Here is a 13,383-nt window from a genome sequence, read left to right as displayed (position 1 = left end):
TAGTCTGAAAGATATAATAGTTATAAAACTGCTAAGAACAATTTGCATAAAGCTGTAGGCTACTCTATTGAGATTTATTTCTTTAGTAGCATTTTCCCAACACCATAGAATTCTCCAGACAAGACGCCTGTTATAAAGCAGAGGAAAATGACTTCTAACCAGTAGATCACAAGATAGATTTATTTCACTTTTACACCGATGTATACTTGACATTAAGGCCTTTTTATCTGCAGCAAGCTATCCAAAAACCTTTATTCTTCCACAAGTGTCCTCGATAAACATGACTGATTTTATAGGATAGAAATAACAGGGCTACTTGGTTTTAGAATCCTCAAAAATATCCGTTGGTGAAACCTCAAGTAAAAGTTGCAGATGACAGGTGATTTTATCAAAGTATGGGATCTGTAACTTGAAATAGACAAAGGGGATATAGACAAGTATACTGCTTAACATGAACAGCAAAGCATAAAAATACTGAACTTTAGGGGACTGGATTATAGGTGCAAGAACCAAGAAGGTTGAAACCACGATAACTGCGAAGGCGATGGGAAGGAAGACCTGAAATGTAAAACCATAACAGTGATTATCGCCCAAAGTCAACTGACACTTAATGAGGTCCTTCCACCAACTCCTCTAACTCCAACTCTTTGCATCCTTCAGTAGATTTTGCTCCATTGATTCAAGCAAGGGTTGTTATTTTTTATCTAGAACTTGCTGTTTCTAAGCAATCAATGCAGATACTTTTTAGTCCAATTCAGCTTATCGCTGTCAGGTGGGCGGTCCTGTTATGAACCAGACAGTCTAAGACCACCCACCAGACTGTAGAGAGCCTATTTGTACAGAAACTATAGGATAAATTCCTATTGAAGTATGCAAAGACTTGGAGTTGTTGAAGCCGGTAAAATGGACTCTTTAACAACAGCATCAACTCTTTCTCTGTGTATACAAGTACCGTATTTTTCGGAACATAAGACGCACTAAGGTTTTAGAGGAGGAAAATAGGAAAAAAAAATTTTGAAGCAAAAAATTTGTTAAATATTTAATCACATAATAATATAATATTTCACCAATGTAAATAAAACATATATATATATATATATATATATATATATATATATCATCTTTCCTTTCAATTTTTTTTATTTTTTTTTAGACTTGCAATCATTTCACTGCAAGTCCCATATCCTGCAATACAACTGTGTGTCTTATAGTCCAAAAAGTGCGTCTTATAGTCCAAAAAATATGGTATGTCCTTCCTTACATGTTCTCTTGGCTGGACATATCCAGATACCCAATTTTGATAATGTTTCTAAACACAACATGACTTTGTGGAATTTTATTTCATTTTGATATGCTATTTATATAAGTCTTATAAGAACCATAACTCGTTTTACCTAAAATTATTCTGCCTTTTTTTTTTTTTTATCAAAATATCTTATTGTAGGTTTCTTTATTCCAGCAAATAAAGTTTCATTATTTTATAAATTTTCCAATGTACAGATGTGTTTGACTGGAAATGTCCACATATGTTTGTCACACAAAGAACATTTAAAAAAAAAAAAAACACATGATTTTGTGATATTGTGTCACGCAGATGTATGGCTGCTATGTATCTACTGTATGTGTTGCCACCTAGTTACTGTGTTAATGGAAGCCTGTCAAGGGTTTTGCTATTATGTAGTAATATTACATTTAATTGCTTTTTCTTGTTGTTCATGGGCTGATTGGTCATCCATCATGGTGCCTGATATATCGTCCTTGTGCTGTTGTCACTTCTATGGGCAATTTGGAACTTTTTAGTGACTGATTCAACAAAGGATAGGTGATTTTTGACGATCTACTTCAATACTTAGGGTTAGTTCACACTGAGTTTTTTGGCTGCTGAATTTGAGACGTTTCCGTCTCAAAATCCACTGTCAAAACCGGCTCCCATTGACTTCAATGGGAGCCGTTCACTTCTTTTTTCCCCTAGCTAGTAGCAGAAAAAAGAAGCGAGATGACCCTTCTTTCCGTGGATTCTGCAGCTTAATCAGCTGCAGCGTCCATGGCGCGAGGCTCCCTCCCTATTAGGTCCATTCATTTGGACCTAATCCAGAGCAGAATGCCGTGACGGATGCCGGTACACTGCAGCGGCATCCCGTCGCAGCTAGCCGCGCGGAATATTCATACACGCAATGCAAATTCCGCCATGTGAACATACCCCTAATGGCCCTGATCTATGATAAACCCTGTAGGGGATATTCACACAGCAAAAATGAAGAGCAACTTAGACTTCCGCCTCCGTCTAGTTTTCATTTTCTAACCCCTGTGGTTCTGCCGCGATTTTTAATCAGTGATTTACTCCAGATGAATATCTTATGCTGTGGATTGTGAAGTTTATCAGCCACAGAATCTGCAGCAAGCAGGATGGCTGTTTTTGAAGCCTGCTGATGTGACCTCTGCCTCCCATTGAATACAGGACACCCGGTGCAGATGTGAACCCCGCCTAAACTAGCTGCTTATTACCTAATTATGGTTTTGATGTTAACTCACCTTGTATGGACGCTCTAGATCGGGTTCTCGATAACGCAGCACAACCAGACTAGTACAAGTTAGTCCAACCAGCACCCAGGAAGAAAAACTAAAATAGTTTGTTAAGGAAATGAGGTCAGAAGGGATGACAAAAATGGATGCAATTATTGTGGATATGATCATAGCCGGGGCTGGAGTCATATAGTGTACATGGAGCATTGATATGATGGCCGGCAAATGTCCCGCTTTGCTTCCAGCGTAGTATAGTCTCCCCAACATAAACATCTCACCATTTAGGGCACCAAATATGGAGACTGCTACGGAAATGGGGATGATCCAGACGACTGATGGAATCGTTCTATCTGCCCAGGTCACTGATACTGCAGCTGCAACGAAATATGGATAGTTAAAGTAACATTCAACCTCAAGTATAAACCAGATATAGATAATATACAACTGATAATGTATTTGTCCTGTTTGTAGTAAAGATATACGTAAGGAGCAAGAGAAATTACAGGGGGAGTAAAGCTGGGACAGTAACTGTGGACAAGAACTTGGCTGCACTACTAGATCATAGGATAAATTACTGTATTAAAAGGGGTATGGCCTCACAGCTCTGATCAGGGGTTTTAATCCCTTAGATGCCACAGTCAAACATGACCGCGGAATCCAAGGGCATGCTACATGTCCCCTACGGACCTCTGTGGCAAGATCGGGGGGTGCCATCATGATTAAAAATAAAAAAATACTGGGCATCCACTCTGGAGCTCTTCTGGTCGGTGACTAAGGCCTCACTGCTGGGGCCTGTGATTGGGCCCCAGCAGTCACGTGGAGCGCGCCGCCGTTACATACAACTGACACGTGCAACTGACACGTGCAAAGCACAGTGTGCACACAGTTTCTGTGTGCGCACCATGCTTCCGCGTGGTTTGCAGGAAGTCCCTCCCAACAGCGCCATATTATTAGGGCAGATTTCAGGAAGGGCTTAACGTGATTCGACGCCATTTAAGTCAGATCAATTCGAATAGTATCAGAAAATTCAGCAAAGTTGCCGAATCAAATTTTTGTATAATTCACTCATCTCTAGTGATGGCGCAACACTAGGATATGTCATCACTTTATGACTAATGGGGATCCGACTCCTAGATACATATGGGTTTGTGCACACAGGGCTGAAATGCTGTGGAATGTCTAGATAGAATTTCTGCATGTAAAATATAAATTGTTTTACAGTAGAAGCAAAGAGATTTTAAGAAATTTCATTTACATCAGTAAAAAATCTGTGAAAATTGACTTGCAGTGCAAAGGGAAAATCTGCAGCATCTCTGAAACTAAATCCACAACAAAAACGCAGCCTGCCAACGACTGTGCCACATCAGTAATAGTAATAGCTTTTTATAACAGAAAGTTTTTATATGGGAGTCAGTACAGAAGGACGCCAGATGGCGGACTAGACATTGGTGCAATGTGGCTCATCTTTGGCACATCTTGGTGCATCTGGTTTGGTCTAAAAAAATTTTGACTTGGATTCACTATTTCTTTTTCTGCAACTCATTACATTTCTTAATGGCAATCTGTGTTCAGTAAGATGGACATGGATGAAGAAATCACTCGGTAAGAAATCTCTTAAATGTGAACATCTAAAAGTACCAGAACCACATCTCTTGTCTAAGATACACAAGTGCCAATCCAAATGCCCAACTGCATCAAGGTCAGATCATTGTTACAATCTTTGTCTATTTCTATGGATTCTTTCTTACAGAAGACATATGCAGAATAGAGTGTCATGACATGATCAATCTTTTTCTAGAATATTATAATAAATTAATCTATTTTTAGATGTGAAATTGAGATAAGAAAAATGGTTTTGTCACATTATGTACTAAACCTATTGACAGGAGTAATACCTTGTATGCACCGTAGGTTTAAAAAAAAAAAAAGTCAGTTTGAAAATTGAAATTTGAAAATTGATTGAGAAATTTGTGTAATGTGCATTTACATGTATATGTGTGTTATTGTATAGGTGTACGTATGTATTTGTGTGTATTAGAACGTAGCACTACCAGGTTGCAGTATATATACTGTACAATACGTATTTTGTATTGCCACAGTTACATTATGAATTCCATTTTCTATTGAAGAAGCAGAAAAACAGAATTCAAGCTGTGACAGATCCATCAAACTGACGTCTAATGGGGTCCATCAGGGTTTGGTTTTGTCCCTCATTTTAAGTGAAAAAAATAGTGATGTGTGCTGCGGTATTATTTCTGCCAAATGTGTCAGACTATGTGATGGAGGCTTGAAACACAGATTGGAACAGAGCTTAAAGAAAATCTATCAGATGACAAATTGTTCTAAACCACACACAGTACAATGAAGGACACAACCCCACATCAAGCCCATACCTACATACGGCAGAATGGATGCTCCAGATGAAATAAAAATACATTTTCCCCATATGATAATCACATCAGAGCCTAGCATTGCTCCTTCTCTAGTTCAAGATCTTGGCTGAAGACCTGACCAGAGGTGGTCCTGCTGCTTTATGGACAACCCGCTGCTTGTAATAGGAAAATATAAGCAGTGGGTTGTCAGTGAAATAGAGGGAGGCAATAAAAGAAGAGATTTTGGTCGAAGTGTTGAACTGGAGAAGAAGTCCTAAAGCGAAAGGGGGTTACGCTGAGTTGGGTTTCCAGCCAAGAACATGAACTGGAGAAGTAGCCCTATTACAAGCAGAGGGGTGGCACTAAATGGGAGATCATCAACCAAAGAAAGAGCCCTGCTAGGCTCAGAAAAGCCCTTGTTGCACCTGCAGCTTAATAGTATAAGGCAAAATATGTATTCTGTGGGCAAATGGAGCTTCAGGTCTACTGTGAAGATATGAGCTTGATGCTGAAAATCTGCCCAACAATGTATTGGATGTGGTTTAAGAGTTTAATTCATTTGTGCGGGCAGTGCGCGGCCAGCACTCGGAGCCCATTATAGTCTATGGGCTCCATGTGCTTTGCAAGCACATCGCTTGCAATTGCGATTGCATTCCGTCCGGGGCGTTCTCCATGCGGACTCCTTGCGGATGGAATACAAGCGCTAGTGTGAACCAACCTTAATCTTTCTTTGTCTGTTGACTACATCTCAGAAGGTGAAAGTTACACAATAGAACATGAAATATAAAGCTTTTGAGACTACTAGGTCTCTTCATCAGGCATGGTATGACAATTTCTGAAGGCGTGCAAATTTAAACACAAAAAGGGGCACAGGAATCAAGTCTTCAGTGTGACAGGTGATAGGAAGCAATATACAGACAAATAGATAAGTTAAAAAACAAATGATCAGTTCAAAGGATGGCCCTCTGAGTTTTTACGGTCTCTTTGATTGGTGATGTGATGCCCAGCTCTTTTAGAAGGCCATGAACCCATGCGACAGATTTAACCCCCTCTGGAATGTGTCAAAGGTGGTCATGATTTTATACTCCCATACAACAGAACAGAGAACACATATCAGAATGCTATACAGTACTGTATATGTATGTATCTTTATAAGACTGAAACACACACGATATTTGTAAAGAATGACAATTCAGTTTCTCAAAGGTATGGTGACTACACTGTAGAGGTCAACTATAATATGTGCTCTGAGTTCTAAAAAAGAGCCAGTATAATAATTTAGCGGCCACTTCATTTAAAACCATTTCCAGCAATTTTTTCCATTCCTTTTACCAGAGCAAATATAATCTAAAGGGGAAATTACAGCGATGGCAAGAAAAGATCACATGAAATAGGGTCTCTATTATCTGTGGTCAATCTGCAAAGGAACATTACAGGTTACCTAATGCAGATACAGTGACATTATCATAATGTACAGTATATGAGACCCTGCATTGTTACCTTGTATGAACCCTTTTAACATTATTTTTATCCATTTCTGAATCGTATCCTACACAGTCATTGCAGTGTCCGGGAAGGTTGTAACACATCTTACTCGGTAACGCTAGGTTCACACCTGTGTTCTTCTTTCCGTTCTGTGCTTTCCGTCTTCTGCATGCCAGAAGACAGAAAGCACAGACTGGGTCCGGCCGTGAGCGGCGGTGAGCGTTTTAGGCTCTCCGCCGCGAAACCGGATTTTTTTATCCGGACACAGAGTACTGCATGTCCGACTCTGTGTCCGGATTATAAAACCCGGTTTCGCGGCGGAGAGCGCAAAACGCTCACCACCGCTCACGGCAGGACATCTCTCTCACCCATTCAAATGAATGAATGAGAGAGACTCCTGCAAGTTTCCGTCTCCTGCCTCTGTTTTAGGCAGGAAACGGAAACCTGCAGTACGGAGAGGGCGACGCAGATGTGAACGAGCCCTAACCTGAATGTTAAACTTATGCTAGGTTCATACTATAATTGGAAATCACTTTCAATGGAGCCTTTTCAATGTTCTACTGAATGTATTCTTCAGACATTCGTAACTGTACGCCAATACAGTAGCACATGTCTGTCATTAACCCCTATTAACCTGTTTACAAAGTGTAAAGTTTCTGATCTGGTTATAGCTCCTGCAGTATGCCGGAGCTGGTGAGGTGAGACGGAGAAGATAGAATCAGTTTGCAATCACCTCTGTGTCATCTTTTGAGGTCCAAGAGCCCTAGGTATTTAATTCAAGCATCAGCAATGCACTGTTTCCCAAATTTTTGTAAAATAGAGACATATAGGTCCCTCCACAGGGAACATCCCATACCATGCCTAAGTTCTCACTTTTCTAAAGAATCAGGACTGTTGGCAAGTATGCATTATGTCTGCCTATTGTCCAAGTCCCATGGTGGTGCCACTGGGTCTTAGTCTAACAGGTGATTCCAGCACCGGGTCATAGTTAATATCACTACTCTCATGGTGGCTCCTCTACAGCCACTATTGTACTCCTCCATGGCTTTCGTACCACTGCAATGAAGACATGGACACTCAACTCCTTACTGATGGTATCTTTACTGAGGTAGATGTTGCACAGACAACAAATGGACTGCAGGCCATGGCAGAGAACAACACGCTACTGCTGTCATGGGGTATGCACTGATCACCTGCCTTCTTATTCACAAGTGTCCTTAGAGAGTGTCGGTTCACAGAAGTGAATGGCATTTCTTTGGCTATCAGTCATCTGTACTCCACAAGTTATCCAGCAGGCTCCCTAGCTTGTGTGTTGCCCTCAAACGTATCTTCAAGCTGTCCTTCTCACCTACTCATCCTTCCTCACAAGCTGTCCTCCAAGTCAATCCATACCCCAATAGTGCGGGAACGGGATATTAAATAAAGAGTTAAATATTCTTGCGATGCAGCTGTGCTCTGCTTCATGGGAGTCAGCACACAAAGCTTCTAGAAACCACTAGAACAAATGGCCGTGTGATGGCCTGCAGACAATTACGTGACATGTCACACATGACATAGAGCTCAATTCAATATCAATAATTCATAGTTCATAATAGAGTAATGTAAAAGTAAATCTTCTTGCACTGCACCTCCGCTATCACAGCGTGTGCAATCTGAACAAGACCCTAAACTCCAACCATGCCTAACTTAGGCAACATATCAGTAGAGCATGGGGAACACGGCCACTTCTTCAAGTGGAGCTTGTCCACCATCTCACATCAGATCAGATCAGCTTTGCCAGTTACTTATGTCATGGCCAAGGGACATTTTTGACTTGGCTTCTCCTCCGTCCTCAGACTATTACAGCAGATGTTGGGGTTTTATATCAAAATATGCATATGGGTGAACACCACAAAAGGAAATAAAATGGCTGTATTCTCGCTGTTTTGCCTCCCTAAAAAAATTTGAATAAAACACCCCTTATCCTGCCTTGTATATGTAAATATAAAAAGTTTTTAATTGTATAAAAACTATAAAATTGGCATCACTGTAATCATAGCAATCTGCAGAATACAGGTATCATGTCATTTTAGCTGTAAAAATTACATTTTCTTTCTAATTTCACCCCAATCTGATTTTTTTTTTCCAGCTTTCCAGCTTTTCCTTTGTATTTGCCATTCGTTTGGCTTAAAAAAAACACAACAAAATCAGCAACAAAAAAAGCTGTTTCCACAAGTGGGACCACTATAAAGTGAAATTTGTCCTGCAAAAATTAAGCCCTCATTCATTTCTGTGATGTTATGACTTTTGGAAGGCGGGGAGTTAAAAACTAAAATCAAACATTCCAAAAACGGCTGCATTGAAAACAACCCTATCAAAAAAAAAAATGGTGCAAAACTAATTTCCAAGTCATTTAAGACCAAACAAACCAACTGTAAAGAAGAAATTTAAAAAAATAAAGAAAATGGATTATTGTGCTCAAAAATTTACATTTTTTTAAATTCACTTTTAATGAAAAGCAAAGATAACTAAGCCCTAAGATTATTGTAGAATAGCCAGCATGTTATCTATGCAGGGGGTCTGGAGCTCAATTGAGGCTTCAACTGTCATAAAAATGTTACTCCGCACAGAAACTAGAAATTAAGAATCACATTGTAACGGAATTGCAATAGGAGCAGCAATTCCCCAGTAGCTGCTGGAAACCCTGGGAAGGGGCACAAGAGACAGTGAGCCCTAAGCTGAAGCCCCCCACTGTCCCTACCTGCTTGCCTAGTCCTATCCTATGTAATAGGTGGCAACTTGGAGACGGGCCCTTTCTAAGTACATGAAACACAAAACGTAGACAAGACAAACAACAACAAAGGGAGGTCAGCTAGTCAGGGGTCAGTAACAGTTGAACAATGCAATGACAAAATCGATATCCAAAAGAGTAGTCAATAGGGAAAGCCAGAGGTCAAGAATCAAAATACAAGAAAAAACAGCGAGAGAAAAGCCAGCACACACAAGGCAATATAAGGCAACAATGTGAATGCGAACCAAGAATATGAATATCAGTCACATGACAAACAACCTCAACTGTGGACGTACTTTAACTTTGGTTTCATTTAGAAAATGGAAATCCCGTACCTGAAGATACAATCTCCTTGGGTGTCAGAACGGTGAGGTATGAGATGTTCACCAGCAAATAGAAGACAATCACGACACACATGGCTGTTATTATACTGCGAGGGATGTTTTTACTCGGGTTCTTTATCTCCTCTGAAAAATAAGAAAAAGTAATCAATAAAATGTGGAATAAATCATTGGATAGAAAACTATTTATAAAGTGACTTTTAGACAGATAGATAGGTTATCCATAGATAGACAGATAGATAGGTTATCCATAGATAGACAGACAGACAGACAGACAGACAGATAGATAGATAGATAAATAGATAGGTTATCCATAGATAGAGTAAATAAGTATTTTATCATTCATCAGAATTAATTTAAAGCCCAAGTCTGATACCATATTCAGCCTGTTACTTTGTCTTAGTGATGTCTACAGAAAGTTGTGCTTGAGATTACGTCACAAGAGTGTAGCCAAGCATATACTGTTTTTTTTAGACATTTTGCCAAGTATTTTTGTAATTCTAAAACCTTTAGTTGTGACAAAATAAGCCATGCGATAAATAGGTCTGTAGACACTCAAGTCTGAAATAAAAAAAAAAAGTTCTGCATTGAAATATTGCACAAAAATGGCTCCAACTTTTACTTCACTTTATGGATCATTTTGAAGCACTTCCATATTCTGTTTTGGGGTATTAAAGAGGGTATAGAGCTTGCAAAAGAGATAACTCTAAAAATAGACAAGCCCATTTCAGCTGCCTGTGCCAACACACATATCAGAATAGTAACTTGTAGAGATGAGCGACCAGTAAAATGTTCGAGATTCGATATTCGTTTCGAGTAGCCCCTCAATATTCGACTACTCGAATCGAATATCGAACCCTATTATACTCTATGGGGGGAAAATGCTCATTTCAGGGGTAGGCAACGTTCAATCAAATTATACTTACCAAGTCCACGAGTGAGGGTCGGGCTGGATCCTCCGAGAAGTCTTCTCCTTGCAGCGTCCCCGCGGCATCTTACGGCTCTGAATTCAATCTGCCAGGCATCGGGCCTGGGCAGAGATGACTGCGCATGCCCGCACTACAAGCGGGCATGCGCAGTCAGCTCTGCCCAGGCTGGATGCCTGGCAGAGTGAATTCAGAGCCGGAAGACGCCGCAGGGAAGCTGCAAGGAGAAGACTTCTAAAGCTAGGAGAAGAACCAGCGTTGATTGGCTGACTGTATAGCATTCGGCCAATCAATGCTGGTTCTGCTTCGAACTTTCCATTTGAATAGCGAGTGGTACTCGATCGAGTATGAGTATTTCGAAAACCATAGTATTCAATCGAATACCTACTCGATCGAGTACTACTCGCTCATCTCTAGTAACTTGTCCTCGTCCAATCTGACATCCCATAATGTTCTCACCCAATTCTCCCATTGTTGCCAGCTAGATGAATATGATGGCCATATAACCCCTGAACAAGTCCCTTTTATGCCGGGATATCAGCTCCCATCGATCTGAACATTCTAAGACATTTTTCTCTGCTTTTGGTGCCAGCAGTCAAAATGTGCTAATTTTTCTGTAAAACCATCACTTTTTGTGATATAATCACCATGTGTGTCTAAAAAACAATGGGCAAGCACCTTTACCCAAAAAAGGATAATTTTAAACGTTAAAGTACACTTGAACTCAGAATTTGGATTCACTGCTTACTATCCATTTTTCCTTAGGCTTGGTTCATGTCTGCACGCGGGCAGCGCCGCACCTCCCATGAGGCGACCTGAAGCGACCGCTTCAGGCGGCGCTATGCTAGGGTCTCGGGAGGGTGGCATTTTTGCTGACCTAAGTCAGTCCAGGACAAGCTGTCCTGGACTGGCTTAGCGTCACCGTGTCTGCAGCCCAACACGGGAAGCGAACGGTGTATTGGGGCGGCCCTGCTGGACGCAGCGCTGCTCCAGCGGCCGCCCCTCACACTCAGGCAGAGAGCAGGTCCTCTCCATGCCTGCTCTCTGCCTGCGAACGCCGCTCGCTCCGCTTGGCCACGCCCCATTTACACTCAACCCTGCCCCCTTTCACTTGGCCCGCCCCTTTCTTGCGCCCCGCCCCTCCTCGGGGGGGGCGCGGCTTTCTGACGCCGCTTCAGGTGGCAGAAAGCCCAGGTTCACCCCTGCACGCGGGTTTCTATTCGGGGAGTCTGCTTTGAAAACCCCCTTCCCACTTGTATGGAAACCTAGCCACATAAAAAGCGGTTACCTAAGGAAACCCGCAGACCCCATAGATTATAATTGGTTCCGTTTAGTTTCCGCACAAAAATGCGGAGAGAAAAGTGCGTACTTCATGCATATAGGGGAACAGAATGGCCCGAACACAGATGTGAACCGGGCATTAGACATACATTTGGCATAACTGTGTTTGCCTTAGAGAGCTAGAAATTGGAAATTTCCTAGGAGCCCTGACAGTGTTCTACACTATGTTTTATAGTGAGGTTTCTAACAGCCCTGACAGTGTTATACACTATGTTTTATATATAGTTTGCATTCCATTTTTCTGTTTTCGGTCCTCCCCCCACATCAACCGCACATAACATATGTAACCATGCATATACATATCTTCCCCTTTCCCGTGCAATCTATCTATAAGCCCATCTCCTATTACATACACCCAATATAGTCACCAATTTTCTCCACGGCACATAGGTAAACATAAACAAGCGCCAATTCTTACCATCTGCCAGAAGTTTCTAGGATCTTCATAGAAATGGCAGGGGATGAAAGAAAGTAATATGCCATGCACATGATTGCTTCTCCCCTCTAGTTCTCTCCACTTCCTGTTGGGTCAGACAGTGCTTGGAAGCAATTATGGGGTTTTTCTACAATTGGTCAGGTGGTGAAGAAAACTATACAGCCCCAGACACCCTACCCTACAGACCCATTAGCAATTGCATGCTCTGCTTCCATTTTGAGTTCACCACTCAATACATACCAGCCATGTAGTTGAGGTAGCTCCATCCTCCATATGCATACAAGCCTTGATAGAAAGACTCCGCAGTCTGAGCTGCATTAGGGACTTCAGAATTAAAAGCATCCTGAAATGGTTCCAAGGCCTTAGTGTTACTTCCAAACTCAATCATTCCATAGACAACGATAAGAGTCAAGGACAGCAATTTAAGCACTGTGAATACATTCTGCACCCAGGTGGCCAGCTTAACACTTTTTGTATTTATGACACCGAGAACCAACAGAATTCCAATAGCTAATATTTTTTTGAGTAGATCAGGCGGAGGACAGTCAGAGTAAAACGGGCGACTGATATATTCGGCAAAAGCCAGGGCTCGCGCTGCATTGGATGCAGGTCTTATAAACAGCGTTAAAGTCCAGATGGTAATAAAAGCCGGCAGAGATCCAAGTCCTCGCTTAACATGATAGTATTCACCTCCAGCAAATGGCAGCGATGTGCCCAGCTCTGCGTAACACAGGGAGCACAGTATACACAGCACGCCACAGGCAGCCCATATGCATAGTGCCACCCCAATGTTAAGCTGGGAATATTCCAAGACCCCTTTAGGAGAAATGAATATTCCAGCACCTATGATGCTACCAACAAGAAAGCACACACTGTCGAAAAAGCCCAAACACCTCTTCAGACAAACTCTTCCATCGTCTTCTTTTCCCTCCTTTTGCTGGGAAGAAATCTCCATTTTTCGGCAAAGCCTTGGCCAATATTCAAGGTATTAGCAAAGAAATCCATCTTATATCAGTGCTGCTTGTTCATTAAACAGCAATCCTAACAATTCATCATCTCTTAAACTGTAACATATAGGAATGATTGCAATAATATTTTGTTAACTGTTTATAGGTTACCGAGGTCCTGATCCCTGGCGAACAAAGTCAACTATCAGTGAATAAGTAACAAAATACCCTCAATCTGTTAA

At 41.3% G+C, this 13,383-nt stretch overlaps 1 protein-coding gene across 1 annotated transcript; it reads right to left on the bottom strand.

Moving 5' to 3' along the window:
• Positions 1-312: 312 nt before the first annotated feature.
• On the bottom strand, positions 313-13,149 carry LOC142201281 (b(0,+)-type amino acid transporter 1-like). Its single transcript, XM_075272114.1, has 4 exons — positions 12,435-13,149; positions 9,486-9,617; positions 2,533-2,897; positions 313-558 (listed from the first exon to the last, which is right to left on the bottom strand). The coding sequence occupies exons 1-4, from the start codon at positions 13,147-13,149 to the stop codon at positions 313-315; spliced, it is 1,458 nt and encodes a 485-aa protein (XP_075128215.1).
• Between the last annotated feature and the right edge of the window lie 234 nt (positions 13,150-13,383).

The sequence above is a fragment of the Leptodactylus fuscus genome, chromosome 4 (assembly GCF_031893055.1).
Source record: "Leptodactylus fuscus isolate aLepFus1 chromosome 4, aLepFus1.hap2, whole genome shotgun sequence".
Taxonomy (NCBI): Eukaryota; Metazoa; Chordata; class Amphibia; order Anura; family Leptodactylidae; genus Leptodactylus; species Leptodactylus fuscus.
This window is presented reverse-complemented; position numbering and strand designations above follow the sequence as displayed.

Excerpts from the sequence above, each read along its gene's own strand:
- LOC142201281 (XM_075272114.1), bottom strand. The coding sequence starts at position 13,149 with ATGGAGATTTCTTCCCAGCAAAAGGAGGGAAAAGAAGACGATGGAAGA. Across the intron at positions 2,898-9,485 it reads CAAGGAGATTGTATCTTCAG|CTGCAGTATCAGTGACCTGG; the intron begins GTACGGGATTTC and ends ATTTCGTTGCAG. Across the intron at positions 559-2,532 it reads ATCTAGAGCGTCCATACAAG|GTCTTCCTTCCCATCGCCTT; the intron begins GTGAGTTAACAT and ends TTTACATTTCAG.